This window comes from Callionymus lyra, chromosome 12 (assembly GCF_982586985.1).
Source record: "Callionymus lyra chromosome 12, fCalLyr1.hap1.1, whole genome shotgun sequence".
Classification (NCBI taxonomy): domain Eukaryota; kingdom Metazoa; phylum Chordata; class Actinopteri; order Syngnathiformes; family Callionymidae; genus Callionymus; species Callionymus lyra.
Window position 1 is genome coordinate 3,105,397 of NC_141829.1, and position 18,208 is coordinate 3,123,604.

The 18,208-nt window shown below is 38.0% G+C and overlaps 1 protein-coding gene across 3 annotated transcripts in view; it reads left to right on the top strand.

Moving 5' to 3' along the window:
* Nucleotides 1-18,208, top strand: part of cps1 (carbamoyl-phosphate synthase 1, mitochondrial) — a 97,584-nt gene that overhangs the window by 12,266 nt on the left and 67,110 nt on the right. For all 3 annotated transcript variants that reach the window (XR_015713146.1, XR_015713145.1, XM_087803446.1), the window contains 14 exons: nt 2,285-2,374; nt 2,437-2,493; nt 2,559-2,651; nt 2,712-2,801; nt 4,177-4,305; nt 6,186-6,292; nt 6,369-6,510; nt 6,587-6,664; nt 9,972-10,070; nt 10,139-10,234; nt 12,591-12,780; nt 13,857-14,014; nt 14,083-14,211; nt 16,787-16,931. Coding sequence is in view for 1 of the 3 variants with exons in the window: in XM_087803446.1 (XP_087659572.1) it covers nt 2,285-2,374; nt 2,437-2,493; nt 2,559-2,651; nt 2,712-2,801; nt 4,177-4,305; nt 6,186-6,292; nt 6,369-6,510; nt 6,587-6,664; nt 9,972-10,070; nt 10,139-10,234; nt 12,591-12,780; nt 13,857-14,014; nt 14,083-14,211; nt 16,787-16,931 (1,603 nt within the window). In the remaining 2 variants the exon portion in view is untranslated. The remainder of the gene's footprint in view (nt 1-2,284; nt 2,375-2,436; nt 2,494-2,558; nt 2,652-2,711; nt 2,802-4,176; nt 4,306-6,185; nt 6,293-6,368; nt 6,511-6,586; nt 6,665-9,971; nt 10,071-10,138; nt 10,235-12,590; nt 12,781-13,856; nt 14,015-14,082; nt 14,212-16,786; nt 16,932-18,208) is intronic.

Genomic DNA, 18,208 nt, shown 5'->3' on the forward strand with positions numbered 1-18,208 from the left:
TTCTTCATGTTGTTCTTCATGTTGTTCTTCATGATGTTCTTCATGTTGTTCTTCATGATGTTCTTCATGTTGTTCTTCATGTTGTTCTTCATGATGTTCTTCATGTTGTTCTTCATGTTGTTCTTCATGATGTTCTTCATGTTGTTCTTCATGTTGTTCTTCATGATGTTCTTCATGATGTTCTTCATGTTGTTCTTCATGTTGTTCTTCATGTTGTTCTTCATGATGTTCTTCATGATGTTCTTCATGATGTTCTTCATGTTGTTCTTCATGATGTTCTTCATGTTGTTCTTCATGATGTTCTTCATGTTGTTCTTCATGTTGTTCTTCATGATGTTCTTCATGTTGTTCTTCATGTTGTTCTTCATGATGTTCTCCATGTTCTTCATGTTGTTCTTCATGATGTTCTTCATGTTGTTCTTCATGTTGTTCTTCATGATGTTCTTCATGATGTTCTTCATGTTGAGCTTCATGATGTTCTTCATGATGTTCTTCATGATTTTCTTCATGATGTTTTTCATGATGTTCTTCATGATGTTCTTCATGTTGTTCTTCATGATGTTCTTCATTATGTTCTTCATGATGTTCTTCATGATGTTCTTCATGTTGAGCTTCATGATGTGCTTCATGTTGTTCTTAATGATGTTCTTCATGTTGTTCTTCATGATGTTCTTCGTGTTGTTCTTCATGTTGTTCTTCATGATGTTCTTCATGATGTTCTTCATGATGTTCTTCATGATGTTCTTCATGTTGTTCTTCATGATGTTCTTCATTATGTTCTTCATGATGTTCTTCATGATGTGCTTCATGTTGTTCTTTATGATGTGCTTCATGTTGTTATTCATGTTGTTCTTCATGATGTTCTTCATGATGTTCTTCATGTTGAGCTTCATGATGTGCTTCATGTTGTTCTTCATGTTGTTCTTCATGTTGTTCTTCATGTTGTTCTTCATGATGTTCTTCGTGATGTTCTTCATGTTGTTTTTGATGTTGTTCTTCATGATGTTCTTCATGTTGTTCTTCATGATGTTCTTCATGATGTTCTTCATGTTGTTCTTCGTGATGTTCTTCATGTTGTTTTTGATGTTGTTCTTCATGATGTTCTTCATGTTGTTCTTCATTATGTTCTTCATGATGTTCTTCATGTTGAGCTTCATGATGTGCTTCATGTTGTTCTTCATGTTGTTCTTCATGTTGTTCTTCATGATGTTCTTCGTGATGTTCTTCATGTTGTTTTTGATGTTGTTCTTCATGATGTTCTTCATGTTGTTCTTCATGATGTTCTTCATGTTGTTCTTCATGATGTTCTTCATGTTGTTCTTCATGATGTTCTTCGTGATGTTCTTCATGTTGTTTTTGATGTTGTTCTTCATGATTTTCTTCATGATGTTCTTCATGATGTTCTTCATGATGTTCGTCATGATGTTCTTCATGTTGTTCTTCATGATGTTCTTCATGTTGTTCTTCATGATGTTCTTCATGTTGTGCTTCATGATGTGCTTCATGTTGTTCTTCATGTTGTTCTTCATGATGTTCTTCATGTTGTTCTTCGTGATGTTCGTCATGATGTTCGTCATGATGTTCTTCATGTTGTTCTTCATGTTGTTTTTGATGTTGTTCTTCATGATGTTTTTGATGTTGTTCTTCATGTTGTTCTTCATGATGTTCGTCATGATGTTCTTCATGTTGTTCTTCATGTTGTTCTTCATGATGTTTTTGATGTTGTTCTTCATGATGTTCTTCATGTTGTTCTTCATGATGTTTTTGATGTTGTTCTTCATGATGTTCTTCATGATGTTCTTCATGATGTTCTTCATGATGTTCTTCATCATGTTCTTCATGATGTTCTTCATGATTTTCTTCATCATGTTCTTCATGATGTTCTTCATGTTGTTCTTCGTGATGTTCTTCATGATGTTCTTCACGATGTTCTTCATCATGTTCTTCATGTTGTTCTTCATGTTGTTCTTCATGATGTTCTTCATGATTTTCTTCATCATGTTCTTCATGATGTTCTTCATGTTGTTCTTCATGATGTTCTTCATGATGTTCTTCATGATGTTCTTCATGATGTTCTTCATGTTGTGCTTCATGATGTGCTTCATGTTGTTCTTCATGTTGTTCTCCATGTTGTTCTTCATGATGTTCTTCGTGTTGTTCTTCATGTTGTTCTTCATGATGTTCTTCATTTTGTTTTTGATGTTGTTCTTCATGTTGTTCTTCATGATGTTCTTCATTTTGTTCTTCATATTCCTGACGTTTGTCATGTTCTTCATGTGTGAAGGTCTCAGGTCTGCTGGTCCAGGACTACAGTCACGACTACAGTCACTGGAACTCCGTCAAGTCTCTGGGTCAATGGCTGCACGAAGAGAAGGTTTTAAAATCTCACTCATCGAACTGCTGCTGCAACATGAACGAACATCTTGTTCTTCTCAGGTCCCGGCACTGTTTGGTATCGACACGCGGATGTTGACCAAGGTCATCAGAGACAAGGTATCAGAGAAACATCTTGGACATAAACGTTCTTCGGTCTTCTCAAGTACTTTGAATCTTCTCAGGGAACCGTCCTAGGAAAGATCGAGTTTGACGGTCAACACGTGGAGATCTTTGACCCCAACCAGAGGAACCTCATCGCTGACGTCTCCACGAAGGTAACGTGAGGTCAAACAAGAAGGACCTCTTCGCTCTCATTCAGCTGATGTTGCTTTCAGGAGGCCAAGGTGTTTGGCGAGGGGAACCCTGTGAAGGTGGTGGCCGTGGACTGTGGAATAAAACACAACATCATTCGTCTCCTCGTCAAGGTGAGACTCGAGCTCTTGTTAAAGCTGACATTTTATATCTGAGTCCTCGTGACCTTCACCTGGACTTGTTGACTTGAACCTGGTCCAGAAGATTGGACATGAAAATATCACATGAATCTGTGTCTTCACAGCAGTGTTGATGCGCATCAAGATACAAGGATACGATATATAGTATATATAGTATTTATAGTGATACTGTATTGACAAGTATTTATGTTTGTAGTATTGTCCAGTACTTGACTCAGGTGTTGTGATAGTGTAGTAACAAGTATATATGTGTAGTATTGTCTAGTACTTGACTCTGGTGTTGTGATAGTGTAGTAACAAGTATATATGTGTAGTATTGTCCAGTACTTGACTCTGGTGTTGTGATAGTGTAGTAACAAGTATATATGTGTAGTATTGTCCAGTACTTGACTCTGGTGTTGTGATAGTGTAGTAACAAGTATATATGTGTAGTATTGTTCAGTACTTGACTATGGTGTTGTAATAGTGTAGTAACAAGTATATATGTGTAGTATTGTTGAGGACTTGACTCTGGTGTTGTGATAGTGTAGTAACAAGTATATATGTGTAGTATTGTGGAGTACTTGACTCTGGTGTTGTGATAGTGTAGTAACAAGGATATATGTGTAGTATTGTGGAGTACTTGACTCTCGTGTTGTGATAGTGTAGTAACAAGTATATATGTGCAGTATTGTGGAGTACTTGACTCTGGTGTTGTGATAGTGTAGTAACAAGTATATAAGTGTAGTATTGTCCAGTACTTGACTCTGGTGTTGTGATAGTGTAGTAACAAGTATATATGTGTAGTATTGTCCAGTACTTGACTCTGGTGTTGTGATAGTGTAGTAACAAGTATATATGTGTAGTATTGTCCAGTACTTGACTCTGGTGTTGTGATAGTGTAGTAAAAAGGATATATGTGTAGTATTGTTGAGTACTTGACTCTGGTGTTGTGATAGTGTAGTAAAAAGGATATATGTGTAGTATTGTTGAGTACTTGACTCTGGTGTTGTGATAGTGTAGTAACAAGTATATATGTGTAGTATTGTCCAGTACTTGACTCTGGTGTTGTGATAGTGTAGTAACAAGTATATATGTGTAGTATTGTCCAGTACTTGACTCTGGTGTTGTGATAGTGTAGTAACAAGGATATACGTATGTGTAGTATTGCTTTAAAAGTTGCTGGACTCACTGTATCCTCTCGTCCTCAGTAATCGCCAGGATTGTATGGTTTCTTTAGCTGCGGATTATGGGAATATATATATATATATATATATATATATATATATATATATATTATATACGCTGCTGTCTGTTCTGATCTGATCCTGCAGACCTTGATAAGTTCAGATGTCTTTGTTCCTCACAGCGCGGCGCAGAAGTTCACTTGGTTCCGTGGAACCAGGACCTGATGAGCCTGGAGTACGACGGACTCTTCATCTCTAACGGACCTGGAGATCCAGCGCTCGCCTCCGAGCTGGTTCAGAACATCCGTCAGGTAGACGTCACTGAAGAGAAGAACCTACGATCCAATAGAATCAAAGAAGATCCTACAGTAGATCAATAACACGACCTATGATTGAAAGAATAACCTTTAATAAATAGATACAATCTTTTTTTAAATTAAATTTCAAATAAAACGCCTGTAAAATATATATTGTGTCTAAGAATCAAACAAATAAAATAAGAACACATAGTTAAAAAGGAACCAACAATAAAGAAAATGAAAATATGTTATTTTTAAATTGTTGTTAATTATATTAACGCACATTTTAAAATCAGATTGTCTCGACAACACAAGGGATACCACAAACACATTTGTCTCCGGGCCTTCCGGGGTCACCTTGACCTAGAGACAACACAAGGGATACCACAAACACATTTGTCTCCGGGCCTTCCGGGGTCACCTTGACCTAGAGACAACACAAGGGATACCACAAACACATTTGACTACGGGACTTCCGGGGTCACCTTGACCCAGAGACAACACAAGGGATGCCACAAACACATTTGACTCCGGGACTTCGGGTCACCTTGACCCAGAGACAACACAAGGGATACCACAAACACATTTGTCTCCGGGCCTTCCGGGGTCACCTTGACTTAGAGACAACACAAGGGATACCACAAACACATTTGACTACGGGACTTCCGGGGTCACCTTGACCCAGAGACAACACAAGGGATGCCACAAACACATTTGACTCCGGGACTTCGGGTCACCTTGACCCAGAGACAACACAAGGGATACCACAAACACATTTGTCTCCGGGCCTTCCGGGGTCACCTTGACCTAGAGACAACACAAGGGATACCACAAACACATTTGACTACGGGACTTCCGGGGTCACCTTGACCCAGAGACAACACAAGGGATGCCACAAACACATTTGACTCCGGGACTTCGGGTCACCTTGACCCAGAGACAACACAAGGGATACCACAAACACATTTGTCTCCGGGCCTTCCGGGGTCACCTTGACCCAGAGACAACACAAGTGATACCACAAACACATTTGTCTCCGGGCCTTCCGGGGTCACCTTGACCTAGAGACAACACAAGTGATACCACAAACGCATTTGACTCCGGGCCTTCCGGGGTCACCTTGACCCAGAGACAACACAAGGGATACCACAAACACATTTGTCTCCGGGCCTTGGGGCGGGGGTCACCTTTACCCAGAGACAACACAAGGGATGCCACAAACACATTTGACTCCGGGACTTCCGGGGTCACCTTGACCTAGAGACAACACAAGGGATGCCACAAACACATTTGACTCCGGGACTTCCGGGGTCACCTTGACCTAGAGACAACACAAGGGATGCCACAAACACATTTGACTTCGGGTCACCTTGACCCAGAGACAACACAAGGGATGCCACAAACACATTTGACTCCGGGCCTTCCGGGGTCACCTTGACCCAGAGACAACACAAGGGATACCACAAACACATTTGACTCCGGGCCTTGGGGGGGGGGTCACCTTGACCCAGAGACAACACAAGGGATGCCACAAACACATTTGACTCCGGGCCTTGGGGGGGGGGTCACCTTGACCCAGAGACAACACAAGGGATGCCACAAACACATTTGACTCCGGGACTTCGGGTCACCTTGACCCAGAGACGACACGAGGCTTAGTAAAAAATTAAAATGATAAATAAAATGTATAATAATGATCAGATAATGAACAAAACTCAAATTTAAATATAAAATAACCAAGAAGTATTTTTTATAGTTTAAATACTTATGTTATTACAAATGAATAGAATCTTGAAGTACTTTTTCCAAAAGGTCTGAAAAAAAGGCAGTTTTTCTTCCGTGTATCTGAAGCGTGTCAATCATGTGAAGTCATGAACGTGTTGCGTGTGCAGGTCCTGGAGAGCCAGCGTCCTCAGCCGGTCTTCGGGATCTGCATGGGAAACCAAATCACGGCTCTGGCCGCCGGCGCTCGGTCGTACAAGCTGCCGATGGGCAACAGGCGAGTCTTCGTCTTCTCACGCGACCTCCAACGACCTCCAACGACCTCGGCTCATTTGACCTCCGCTCCCCCCTAGAGGCCAGAACCAGCCGGTGGTGAACCTGATGACGGGCCAGGCCTTCATCACGGCGCAGAACCACGGCTACGGCATCGACAGCGACTCGCTGCCTCTGGGCTGGAGCCCCCTCTTCGTCAACGCCAACGACGGCACCAACGAGGTGCGTCGCCCCACTTCCTGTCGCCCCACTTCCTGTCGCCTCACCAGAACCCCGACTCACCAGAACTCTGTTGCAGGGCATCATGCACGACACCAAGCCCGTCTTCACGGCTCAGTTCCACCCGGAGGCGAAGGGCGGCCCCACGGACACCGAGGTAATTACAGTCTGGGAGTCGAAGCGAGAGCAGAAAATGCACTTTTCAACTCTTTCAGTGAAACTTGAAATGGAGACAAATTCTCTTGAAACGACCGAAGAAGATGAAAACAAAGAAAACTAATCAGACTCGACACGTGTTGACGTCACATGTGAAGTCGATTTACTGTCATGTGGTCGGATGATACTGACACATGATCAACATGTGTGTTCATTTATGTGCTTCAATTAAACTTCCTGCCTCTAGATGGCAGAAGTCATTACGTCCTCCGCAGCTAAAGGAAGAATGATGACTGAGGACAAGAGGATACAGTGAGTCCAGCAGCTTTTAAAGCTGATGTTTGGACATATTTTGGTTTGAAAACAAATGAAAGTAGTTACGACTTCGTCAAGAGTCATGTGGTCTGTAAATACTACAACACCAGAGTCAAGTACTGGACAATACTACACATATATACTTGTTACTACACTATCACAACACCAGAGTCAAGTACTGGACAATACTACACATATATACTTGTTACTGCACTATCACAACATCAGAGTCAAGTACTGGACAATACTACACATATATACTTGTTACTACACTATCACAACACCAGAGTCAAGTACTGGACAATACTACACATATATACTTGTTACTACACTATCACAACACCAGAGTCAAGTACTGGACAATACTACACTTATGTACTTGTTACTACACTATCACAACACCAGAGTCAAGTACTGGACAATACTACACTTATATACTTGTTACTACACTATCACAACACCAGAGTCAAGTACTGGACAATACTACACATATATACTTGTTACTACACTATTACAACACCAGAGTCAAGTACTGGACAATACTACACATATATACTTGTTACTACACTATCACAACACCAGAGTCAAGTACTGGACAATACTACACATATATACTTGTTACTACACTATCACAACACCAGAGTCAAGTACTGGACAATACTACACATATATACTTGTTACTACACTATCACAACACCAGAGTCAAGTACTGGACAATACTACACTTATATACTTGTTACTACACTATCACAACACCAGAGAGGAGTACTGGACAATACTACACATATATACTTGTTACTACACTATCACAACACCAGAGTCAAGTACTGGACAATACTACACATATATACTTGTTACTACACTATCACAACACCAGAGTTAAGTACTGGACAATACTACACATATATACTTGTTACTACACTATCACAACACCAGAGTTAAGTACTGGACAATACTACACATATATACTTGTTACTACACTATCACAACACCAGAGTCAAGTACTGGACAATACTACACTTATATACTTGTTACTACACTATCACAACACCAGAGTCAAGTACTGGACAATACTACACATATATACTTGTTACTACACTATCACAACACCAGAGTCAAGTACTGGACAATACTACACATATATACTTGTTACTACACTATCACAACACCAGAGTCAAGTACAGGACAATACTACACATATATACTTGTTACTACACTATCACAACACCAGAGTCAAGTACTGGACAATATTACACATATATACTTGTTACTACACTATCACAACACCAGAGTCAAGTACTTGACAATACTATACATATATACTTGTTACTACACTATCACAACACCAGAGTCAAGTACTTGACAATACTATACATATATACTTGTTACTACACTATCACAACACCAGAGTCAAGTACTTGACAATACTATATATATATACTTGTTACTACACTATCACAACACCAGAGTCAAGTACTGGACAATACTACACATATATACTTGTTACTACACTATCACAACACCAGAGTCAAGTACTGGACAATACTACACATATATACTTGTCACTACACTATCACAACACCAGAGTCAAGTACTGGACAATACTACACGTATATACTTGTTACTACACTATCACAACACCAGAGTCAAGTACTCGACAATACTACACATATATACTTGTTACTACACTATCACAACACCAGAGTCAAGTACTGGACAATACTACACATATATACTTGTTACTACACTATCACAACACCAGAGTCAAGTACTGGACAATACTACACATATATACTTGTTACTACACTATCACAACACCAGAGTCAAGTACTGGACAATACTACACATATATACTTGTTACTACACTATCACAACACCAGAGTCAAGTACTGGACAATACTACACTTATATACTTGTTACTACACTATCACAACACCAGAGTCAAGTACTGGACAATACTACACATATATACTTGTTACTACACTATCACAACACCAGAGTCAAGTACTGGACAATACTACACTTATATACTTGTTACTACACTATCACAACACCAGAGTCAAGTACTGGACAATACTACACATATATACTTGTTACTACACTATCACAACACCAGAGTCAAGTACTGGACAATACTACACATATATACTTGTTACTACACTATCACAACACCAGAGTCAAGTACAGGACAATACTACACATATATACTTGTTACTACACTATCACAACACCAGAGTCAAGTACTGGACAATACTACACTTATATACTTGTTACTACACTATCACAACACCAGAGAGGAGTACTGGACAATACTACACATATATACTTGTTACTACACTATCACAACACCAGAGTCAAGTACTGGACAATACTACACTTATATACTTGTTACTACACTATCACAACACCAGAGAGGAGTACTGGACAATACTACACATATATACTTGTCACTACACTATGACAACACCAGAGTCAAGTACTGGACAATACTACACATATATACTTGTCACTACACTATCACAACACCAGAGTCAAGAACTGGACAATACTACACATATATACTTGTTACTACACTATCCCAACACCAGAGTCAAGTACTGGACAATACTACACATATATACTTGTCACTACACTATGACAACACCAGAGTCAAGTACTGGACAATACTACACATATATACTTGTCACTATACTATCACAACACCATAAAGATAGTTTCCTCCACCAGAAGCTCAGGTGTTTGCAGACGTCACAGTAGCAGGTGCTCAGCTGGTGTCGACTGAGCTGCACGAGTGTGTTTTATGTCACAGGTGTCACAGGTGCGACAGGTGCGACAGAAGTTCAAATCCGGGTCAAAATATTTAACATTTTCCTCGTAAGAAAAGAAAAAAGAAAAAAACATGATTTTTTATCAGCAGACATTTTTATTTTTAATCCGTTCAGCTGCTGACGTGAGTCTGTTGATCATTTATCTAAAGTTTCTTTATCTTCCAGTTTCTCTTCGACGTCTTCATGTCGCTCATCAACAAAGGATCAGACGCGAACCTCGTGTCTGTGATGCCCAAGAAGCCTGTGATCCCCCCGAGACCCAAAGTGAGGCGAACACACAACCAATGATGTCGTTCGATTGTCGTTCACGTTGTGTTGTTGTTTCTCTGCAGGTGCGCAAGGTTCTGGTTCTGGGCTCGGGGGGTCTTTCCATCGGTCAGGCCGGAGAGTTCGACTACTCGGGGTCACAGGCCATCAAGGCCATGAAGGTGAGAACGTGAGATTCATGGGATGAATACAATAAAATGTCAATATTGTGTTAAAACATCATTTGTATTCCAGGTTGAATAAATACAGTAATTATTAGAAAACTTTCAGTAAAATCCAGATTATTTGATCGTCTTTTCACTGCTGGAGGTTCGATTTGTTTCAATTATCTTTTTATCCTTAGTTTCTTATCTTATCTACTCAACATTAACTATGAAGTGTCGTCTTCTTAACGATCCTCTCAGTAACGCTGACCTGAGCAGCTCCCATAATGCTTTGCCGCCCAGCCAATCAATAAATGCTTTAGATGACTTTTGTTCACTGTTTTGTTTGCACCAAGTTCTGTGTTTAAGATTATTTTTTATTAAAAATGTTTGTAACTTAAAGAGTAACAAAGAACAGGTTTGATGTTCCTGCAGCTTCTTACAATATTTTTAAATATGCAAACACATGTGTAGAAGGTGATATGAGCACATATTACTTTCTTACTTAAATACTAGTATATTCTAGCAGAGTAAAGTAAAAGATGTATTTGAATGGTTAAAACTAATGATCGACTCTGGTGTCATGAAGTAAATGTACTTCAAGACGCAGTAACTTCTCATCATGACCATGTTTTACACTTTATTACTTTATAAAGTTGCTCTGAAATCTGGACGAACGAGAGGTTACGAGAGTCCATTATGACGTAATAATGGCTTCACTCCTCCTCCAACTGTAATCACACTTTGTTTATACAACGAGTCCCTTGGAGGTGGATACTATTGGTGACGTGCGGTGACAAACCTCCATGCTTGACCAATCACAGCAGAGTGGGTGTGGTTATGGTCAACAAGATTTCATCTCCAGAAAAAGTATTTCAGTGGGCGGAGCTTAAGATCATTTTCTAATGTCAATATTTCAATGAAAAGAGAGTTTTGTACAAACACACACTTATGATACAATAGTGTCACACATCACAACAACACACACACACTGATGATACAATAGAGTCACACATCACAACAACACACACACTGATGATACAATAGAGTCACACATCACAACAACACACACACACACTGATGATACAATAGAGTCACACATCACAACAACACACACACTGATGATACAATAGAGTCACACATCACAACAACACACACACACACTGATGATACAATAGAGTCACACATCACAACAACACACACACTGATGATACAATAGAGTCACACATCACAACAACACACACACACACTGATGATACAATAGAGTCACACATCACAACAACACACACACTGATGATACAATAGAGTCACACATCACAACAACACACACACACACTGATGATACAATAGAGTCCAACAACACACACACACTGATGATACAATAGAGTCACACATCACAACAACACACACACTGATGATACAATAGAGTCACACATCACAACAACACACACTGATGATACAATAGAGTCACACATCACAACAACACACACACACTGATGATACAATAGAGTCACACATCACAACAACACACACACACTGATGATACAATAGAGTCACACATCACAACAACACACACACTGATGATACAATAGAGTCACACATCACAACAACACACACACTGATGATACAATAGAGTCACACATCACAACAACACACACACTGATGATACAATAGAGTCACACATCACAACAACATACACACACTGATGATACAATAGAGTCACACATCACAACAACACACAAACTGATGATACAATAGAGTCACACATCACAACAACAAACACACACTGATGATACAATAGAGTCACACATCACAACAACAAACACACACTGATGATACAATAGAATCACACATCACAACAACAAACACACACTGATGATACAATAGAGTCACACATCACAACAACAAACACACACTGATGATACAATAGAGTCACACATCACAACAACAAACACACATTGATGATACAATAGAGTCACACATCACAACAACACACACACACTTTAGATACACATTTAATGAATCATTGTTGTTCAAATATCTGATTGTATTTTATTGCGATTATTGATCAGTTTCTTCAGATATGTTTCGTCGCTGCTTCACTTTTTCCGATTCATTCTGATCGTGTTGCTTCCTGTCTCCACGTTTGGTCACGAATCAAGAGCTTCCACGGCTCGATGATCGAGTTACTGCCTCAACAACCGCTTATAGCCACTATGGATCTGCAGGTCGTGACCTCTGGAGGGGGGTCTCTCTCGTGTAGTGCTCCCTCTGCTGGTCAACACGAGCACTGCATCAGAACCACCTGGATCTGGTGACCGATCCGAGGATGAAGGTGTGACTCGAGTTCAAACGTTCGCTCCGGTGTCTGCAGGAGGAGAACGTGAAGACGGTGCTGATGAACCCCAACATCGCCTCCGTCCAGACCAACGAGGTGGGAACCAAACAGGCCGACTCCGTCTACTTCCTGCCCGTCACGTCGCAGTTCGTCACCGAGGTCATCAAGACGGAGCGTCCAGATGGGATCCTGCTGTCCATGGGCGGGCAGACGGCCCTCAACTGTGGTGAGATCTTTGATTCACCAGCTGCTGATGTCACCACCTGTCAGTGGAACACTTTATACAAAGATAAAGAATATATACCTTTATATAAGTGAATTTAACATTTGAAATGTTATTGTGGGACTTAATGGTACAATTACACCAATATTATTATATTGAATTAAACAGTATATGGTTTATAAATGATATTAATAATGGTTTTAGAAAATGTATTCAATATCAAACTATTAGTTAAGAAAATACATTTGAAAATACAATTATTTATTTTTACATTTAATTATAAACAACAACAAATCCAACCTTTCAATATAATTTTTATTTCAAGTATTAAAACAAACCGTAATCAACCTTTCAATGTACAAATGATTGAATTGAGTAATTAAAAAATAATTAAACCTTTAATAATATAAGTTATTGAACTCAATTATACTAAAATATATACTGTTTATATACAAATAATAATAATTAAATCTTCATCATAGAAATGGTTTATTTCAACAATTATTATTAATATTATTAATAATGATTTTAGAAAATGTATTAAAAATCAAACTTTTTGGAGAAAAAACTACATTTGAAAATACTTTTTTTTTTTGTTACATTTAATTATAAACAACAAAAAATCAACCTTTCAATATAATTTTTATTTCAAGTATTAAAACAAACCTTAATCAACCTTTCAATGTACAAATGATTGAATTGAGTAATTAAAAAATAATTAAACCTTTAATAATATAAGTTATTGAACTCAATTATACTAAAATATATACTGTATATATATAAATAATAATAATTAAATCTTCATCATAGAAATAGTTTATTTCAACAATTATTATTAATATTATTAATAATGATTTTAGAAAATGTATTAAAAATCAAACTTTTTGGAGAAAAAACTACATTTGAAAATACAATTTTTTTTTTTTACATTTAATTATAAACAACAACAAATCCAACCTTTCAATACAGACATGTTTTTAAATGTATATTTCTTTGAATAATTGAATTTAATCATGTATAAAATATAATAAAAGTCAATTCAATGATGTTGACGCTGACATTCCGACACCTTGTGGCAGGAGTGGACTTGTACAAGCAGGGGGTCCTGGAGAAGTACGGGGTGAAGGTTCTGGGCACCCCGGTGGAATCCATCATGGCCACCGAGGACCGTCAGATCTTCGCCGACAAACTGATGGAGATCAACGAGAAGATCGCGCCGAGCATCGCCGTGGAGTCTGTGAGGAGGAGACCAGCTTGTGTTTAAAACACAATCGTTTACTGAAGGTGTTTGTGTTTCTGCGACAGGTGAGCGACGCCTTGACGGCGGCCGAGACCATCGGTTACCCTGTGATGCTGCGCTCGGCCTACGCTCTCGGAGGACTCGGCTCTGGACTCTGTTCCAACCAGGAGAAGCTGCAGGAAACTGCTCAGATGGTCAGACCATGATGATGATGGGTTTGAAACTGTGTGTGAATGAACCACACATGTGGAGTGTGTGAACAAGTGTGTGAACAAGTGTGTGAACAAGTGTGTGAACAGGTGTGTGAACAGGTGTGTGAACAGGTGTGTGAACAAGTGTGTGAACAAGTGTGTGAACAGGTGTGTGAACAAGTGTGTGAACAAGTGTGTGAACAAGTGTGTGAACAGGTGTATGAACAGGTGTGTGAACAAGTGTATGAACAGGTGTATGAACAGGTGTGTGAACAAGTGTGTGAACAAGTGTGTGAACAAGTGTGTGAACAGGTGTGTGAACAGGTGTGTGAACAGGTGTGTGAACAAGTGTGTGAACAAGTGTGTGAACAAGTGTGTGAACAAGTGTGTGAACAAGTGTGTGAACAGGTGTGTGAACAGGTGTGTGAACAGGTGTGTGAACAGGTGTGTGAACAGGTGTGTGAACAAGTGTGTGAACAAGTGTGTGAACAGGTGTGAACAAGTGTGTGAAAAGGTGTGTGAACAGGTGTGTGAACAAGTGTATGAACAGGTGTGTGAACAAGTGTGTGAACAAGTGTGTGAACAAGTGTGTGAACAAGTGTGTGAACAAGTGTGTGAACAAGTGTGTGAACAGGTGTGTGAACAAGTGTGTGAACAAGTGTGTGAACAAGTGTGTGAACAAGTGTGTGAACAGGTGTGTGAACAGGTGTGTGAACAGGTGTGTGAACAAGTGTGTGAACAAGTGTGTGAACAAGTGTGTGAACAAGTGTGTGAACAGGTGTGTGAACAGGTGTGTGAACAGGTGTGTGAACAAGTGTGTGAACAAGTGTGTGAACAAGTGTGTGAACAAGTGTGTGAACAGGTGTGTGAACAGGTGTGTGAACAGGTGTGTGAACAAGTGTGTGAACAAGTGTGTGAACAAGTGTGTGAACAAGTGTGTGAACAGGTGTGTGAACAGGTGTGTGAACAGGTGTGTGAACAAGTGTGTGAACAAGTGTGTGAACAAGTGTGTGAACAAGTGTGTGAACAGGTGTGTGAACAGGTGTGTGAACAGGTGTGTGAACAAGTGTGTGAACAAGTGTGTGAACAAGTGTGTGAACAAGTGTGTGAACAAGTGTGTGAACAAGTGTGTGAACAGGTGTGTGAACAAGTGTGTGAACAAGTGTGTGAACAAGTGTGTGAACAAGTGTGTGAACAGGTGTGTGAACAGGTGTGTGAACAGGTGTGTGAACAAGTGTGTGAACAAGTGTGTGAACAGGTGTGTGAACAAGTGTGTGAACAAGTGTGTGAACAAGTGTGTGAACAGGTGTATGAACAGGTGTGTGAACAAGTGTATGAACAGGTGTATGAACAGGTGTGTGAACAAGTGTGTGAACAAGTGTGTGAACAAGTGTGTGAACAGGTGTGTGAACAGGTGTGTGAACAGGTGTGTGAACAAGTGTGTGAACAAGTGTGTGAACAAGTGTGTGAACAAGTGTGTGAACAGGTGTGTGAACAGGTGTGTGAACAGGTGTGTGAACAAGTGTGTGAACAAGTGTGTGAACAAGTGTGTGAACAAGTGTGTGAACAGGTGTGTGAACAGGTGTGTGAACAGGTGTGTGAACAGGTGTGTGAACAAGTGTGTGAACAAGTGTGTGAACAAGTGTGTGAACAAGTGTGTGAACAGGTGTGTGAACAAGTGTGTGAACAAGTGTGTGAACAGGTGTGTGAACAGGTGTGTGAACGAGTGTGTGAACGAGTGTGTGAACGAGTGTGTGAACGAGTGTGTGAACGAGTGTGTGAACGAGTGTGTGAACAAGTGTGTGAACAAGTGTGTGAACAAGTGTGTTCAAACCAAGAAGAGAAAGAAAGACAAAAAAAACAAGAAGAAAAGGTTGAACAGAATTTAATGATAACAAATGATTTAGGTAATGATTTGTTATTATAACAATAATAAAATATATTTGGGAAACTATAGATTACAGGAAATTAATTGTAATTTTTAATATTTATACACGAACACAGTTTCAATATGAATCCATTAATATAAAGAAAAGCAAAAATAAATAAATATATATATATAAGAAAACAAATCTCATTGAAAACTCGACTGAATAGTGTCAGAAAACTCAGTAAATCTACTAAATATTGAGTTGACTGTGAGTTTCAAGAGTGTTTGGATGTTTGTGCTTCTTTGTAAAATTGTGTCTCAATATAACGGTGAAAAGACGAGTCGCTTTGAGAGAAGTTTTTATTACGAACCAAGAAGAGAAAGAAACACAAAAGAAAACGAGAAGAAAATGTTGAAGATGAACAGAATTTATGATAACAAATGATTTACTTAATGATTTGTTATTATTACTAAGAAAATATATTTGGGAAACTATAGATTACAGGAAATTAATTGTAATTTTTAATATTTTATACACAAACACAGTTTCAATATGAATCCATTAATATAAAGAAAAGAAAAAATATATATATATATATATTAAAAAACAAATCTTGTAACTCATTGAAAACTCGAGTGTCAGAAAACTCAGTAAATCTACTAAATCTTGACTGGACTGTGAGTTAGAATTCTGATGTTTGTTTCCAGGCTCTGGCGATGAGCCGTCAGATCCTGGTGGAGAAGTCTCTGCTGGGCTGGAAGGAGGTCGAGTACGAGGTCGTCAGAGACGTCGCCGACAACTGCGTGACCGTCTGCAACATGGAGAACTTCGACCCGCTCGGCATCCACACCGGTACCAGAACCTCACGTGACCCTTTATCGTCGGTTACGTGTGAATCCGACAGAAACTGACGACGAAACTTCGATTGTTGACGAAGAACAAGAACGTTTAAAATCTCAGACAATAATGTGTCGTCGTGACGCAATAAAAATCACATTAACTGTTAATTTTAATGATTCAAATCATGTCATTTGTCAATTAAACGATGTAGAAATAGAATTTATAATTGATTTAAAGTTGATGTTATACTTCATTTTATTTTTTTCTTAATCACAATAAACTTATATTTTGATGTTTAAAATGAATATTTCTGAACATACGATCATAAAAAAACTATTTTTCAAAACGTCTTAAATTCTTTTACACATAATATTTAAGAATAGAATAGATTATTGGATGAAGCGGTTCTGTAAAGATAATAAATAAAATTAAAAAATGAGTAAATAAACAAATAAATGAGTAAATAAACAAGTGAGTAAATAAATAAATGAGAAAATGGGTAAATAAACAAGTGAGTAAATAAATAAATGAGAAAATGAGTAAATAAACAAATAAATGAGTAAATAAACAAGTGAGTAAATAAATAAATGAGAAAATGAGTAAATAAACAAATAAATGAGTAAATAAACAAGTGAGTAAATAAATAAATGACAAAATTAGTAAATAAACAAATAAATGAGTAAACAAATAAGTGAGTAAATAAATAAATGACAAAATGAGTAAATAAACAAATAAATGAGTAAATAAACAAGTGAGTAAATAAATAAATGACAAAATGAGTAAATAAACAAATAAATGAGTAAATAAACAAGTGAGTAAATAAATAAATGACAAAATGAGTAAATAAACAAGTGAGTAAATAAATAAATGACAAAATGAGTAAAATAAATAAATGACAAAATTAGTAAATAAACAAATAAATGAGTAAACAAATAAGTAAATAAATAAATGACAAAATTAGTAAATAAACAAATAAATGAGTAAACAAATAAGTGAGTAAATAAATAAATGACAAAATGAGTAAATAAACAAATAAATGAGTAAATAAACAAATAAATGAGTAAACAAATAAGTGAGTAAATAAATAAATGACAAAATGAGTAAATAAACAAATAAATGAGTAAATAAACAAGTGAGTAAATAAATAAATGACAAAATGAGTAAATAAACAAGTGAGTAAATAAATAAATGACAAAATGAGTAAAATAAATAAATGACAAAATTAGTAAATAAACAAATAAATGAGTAAATAAACAAGTGAGTTAATAAATAAATGACAAAATTAGTAA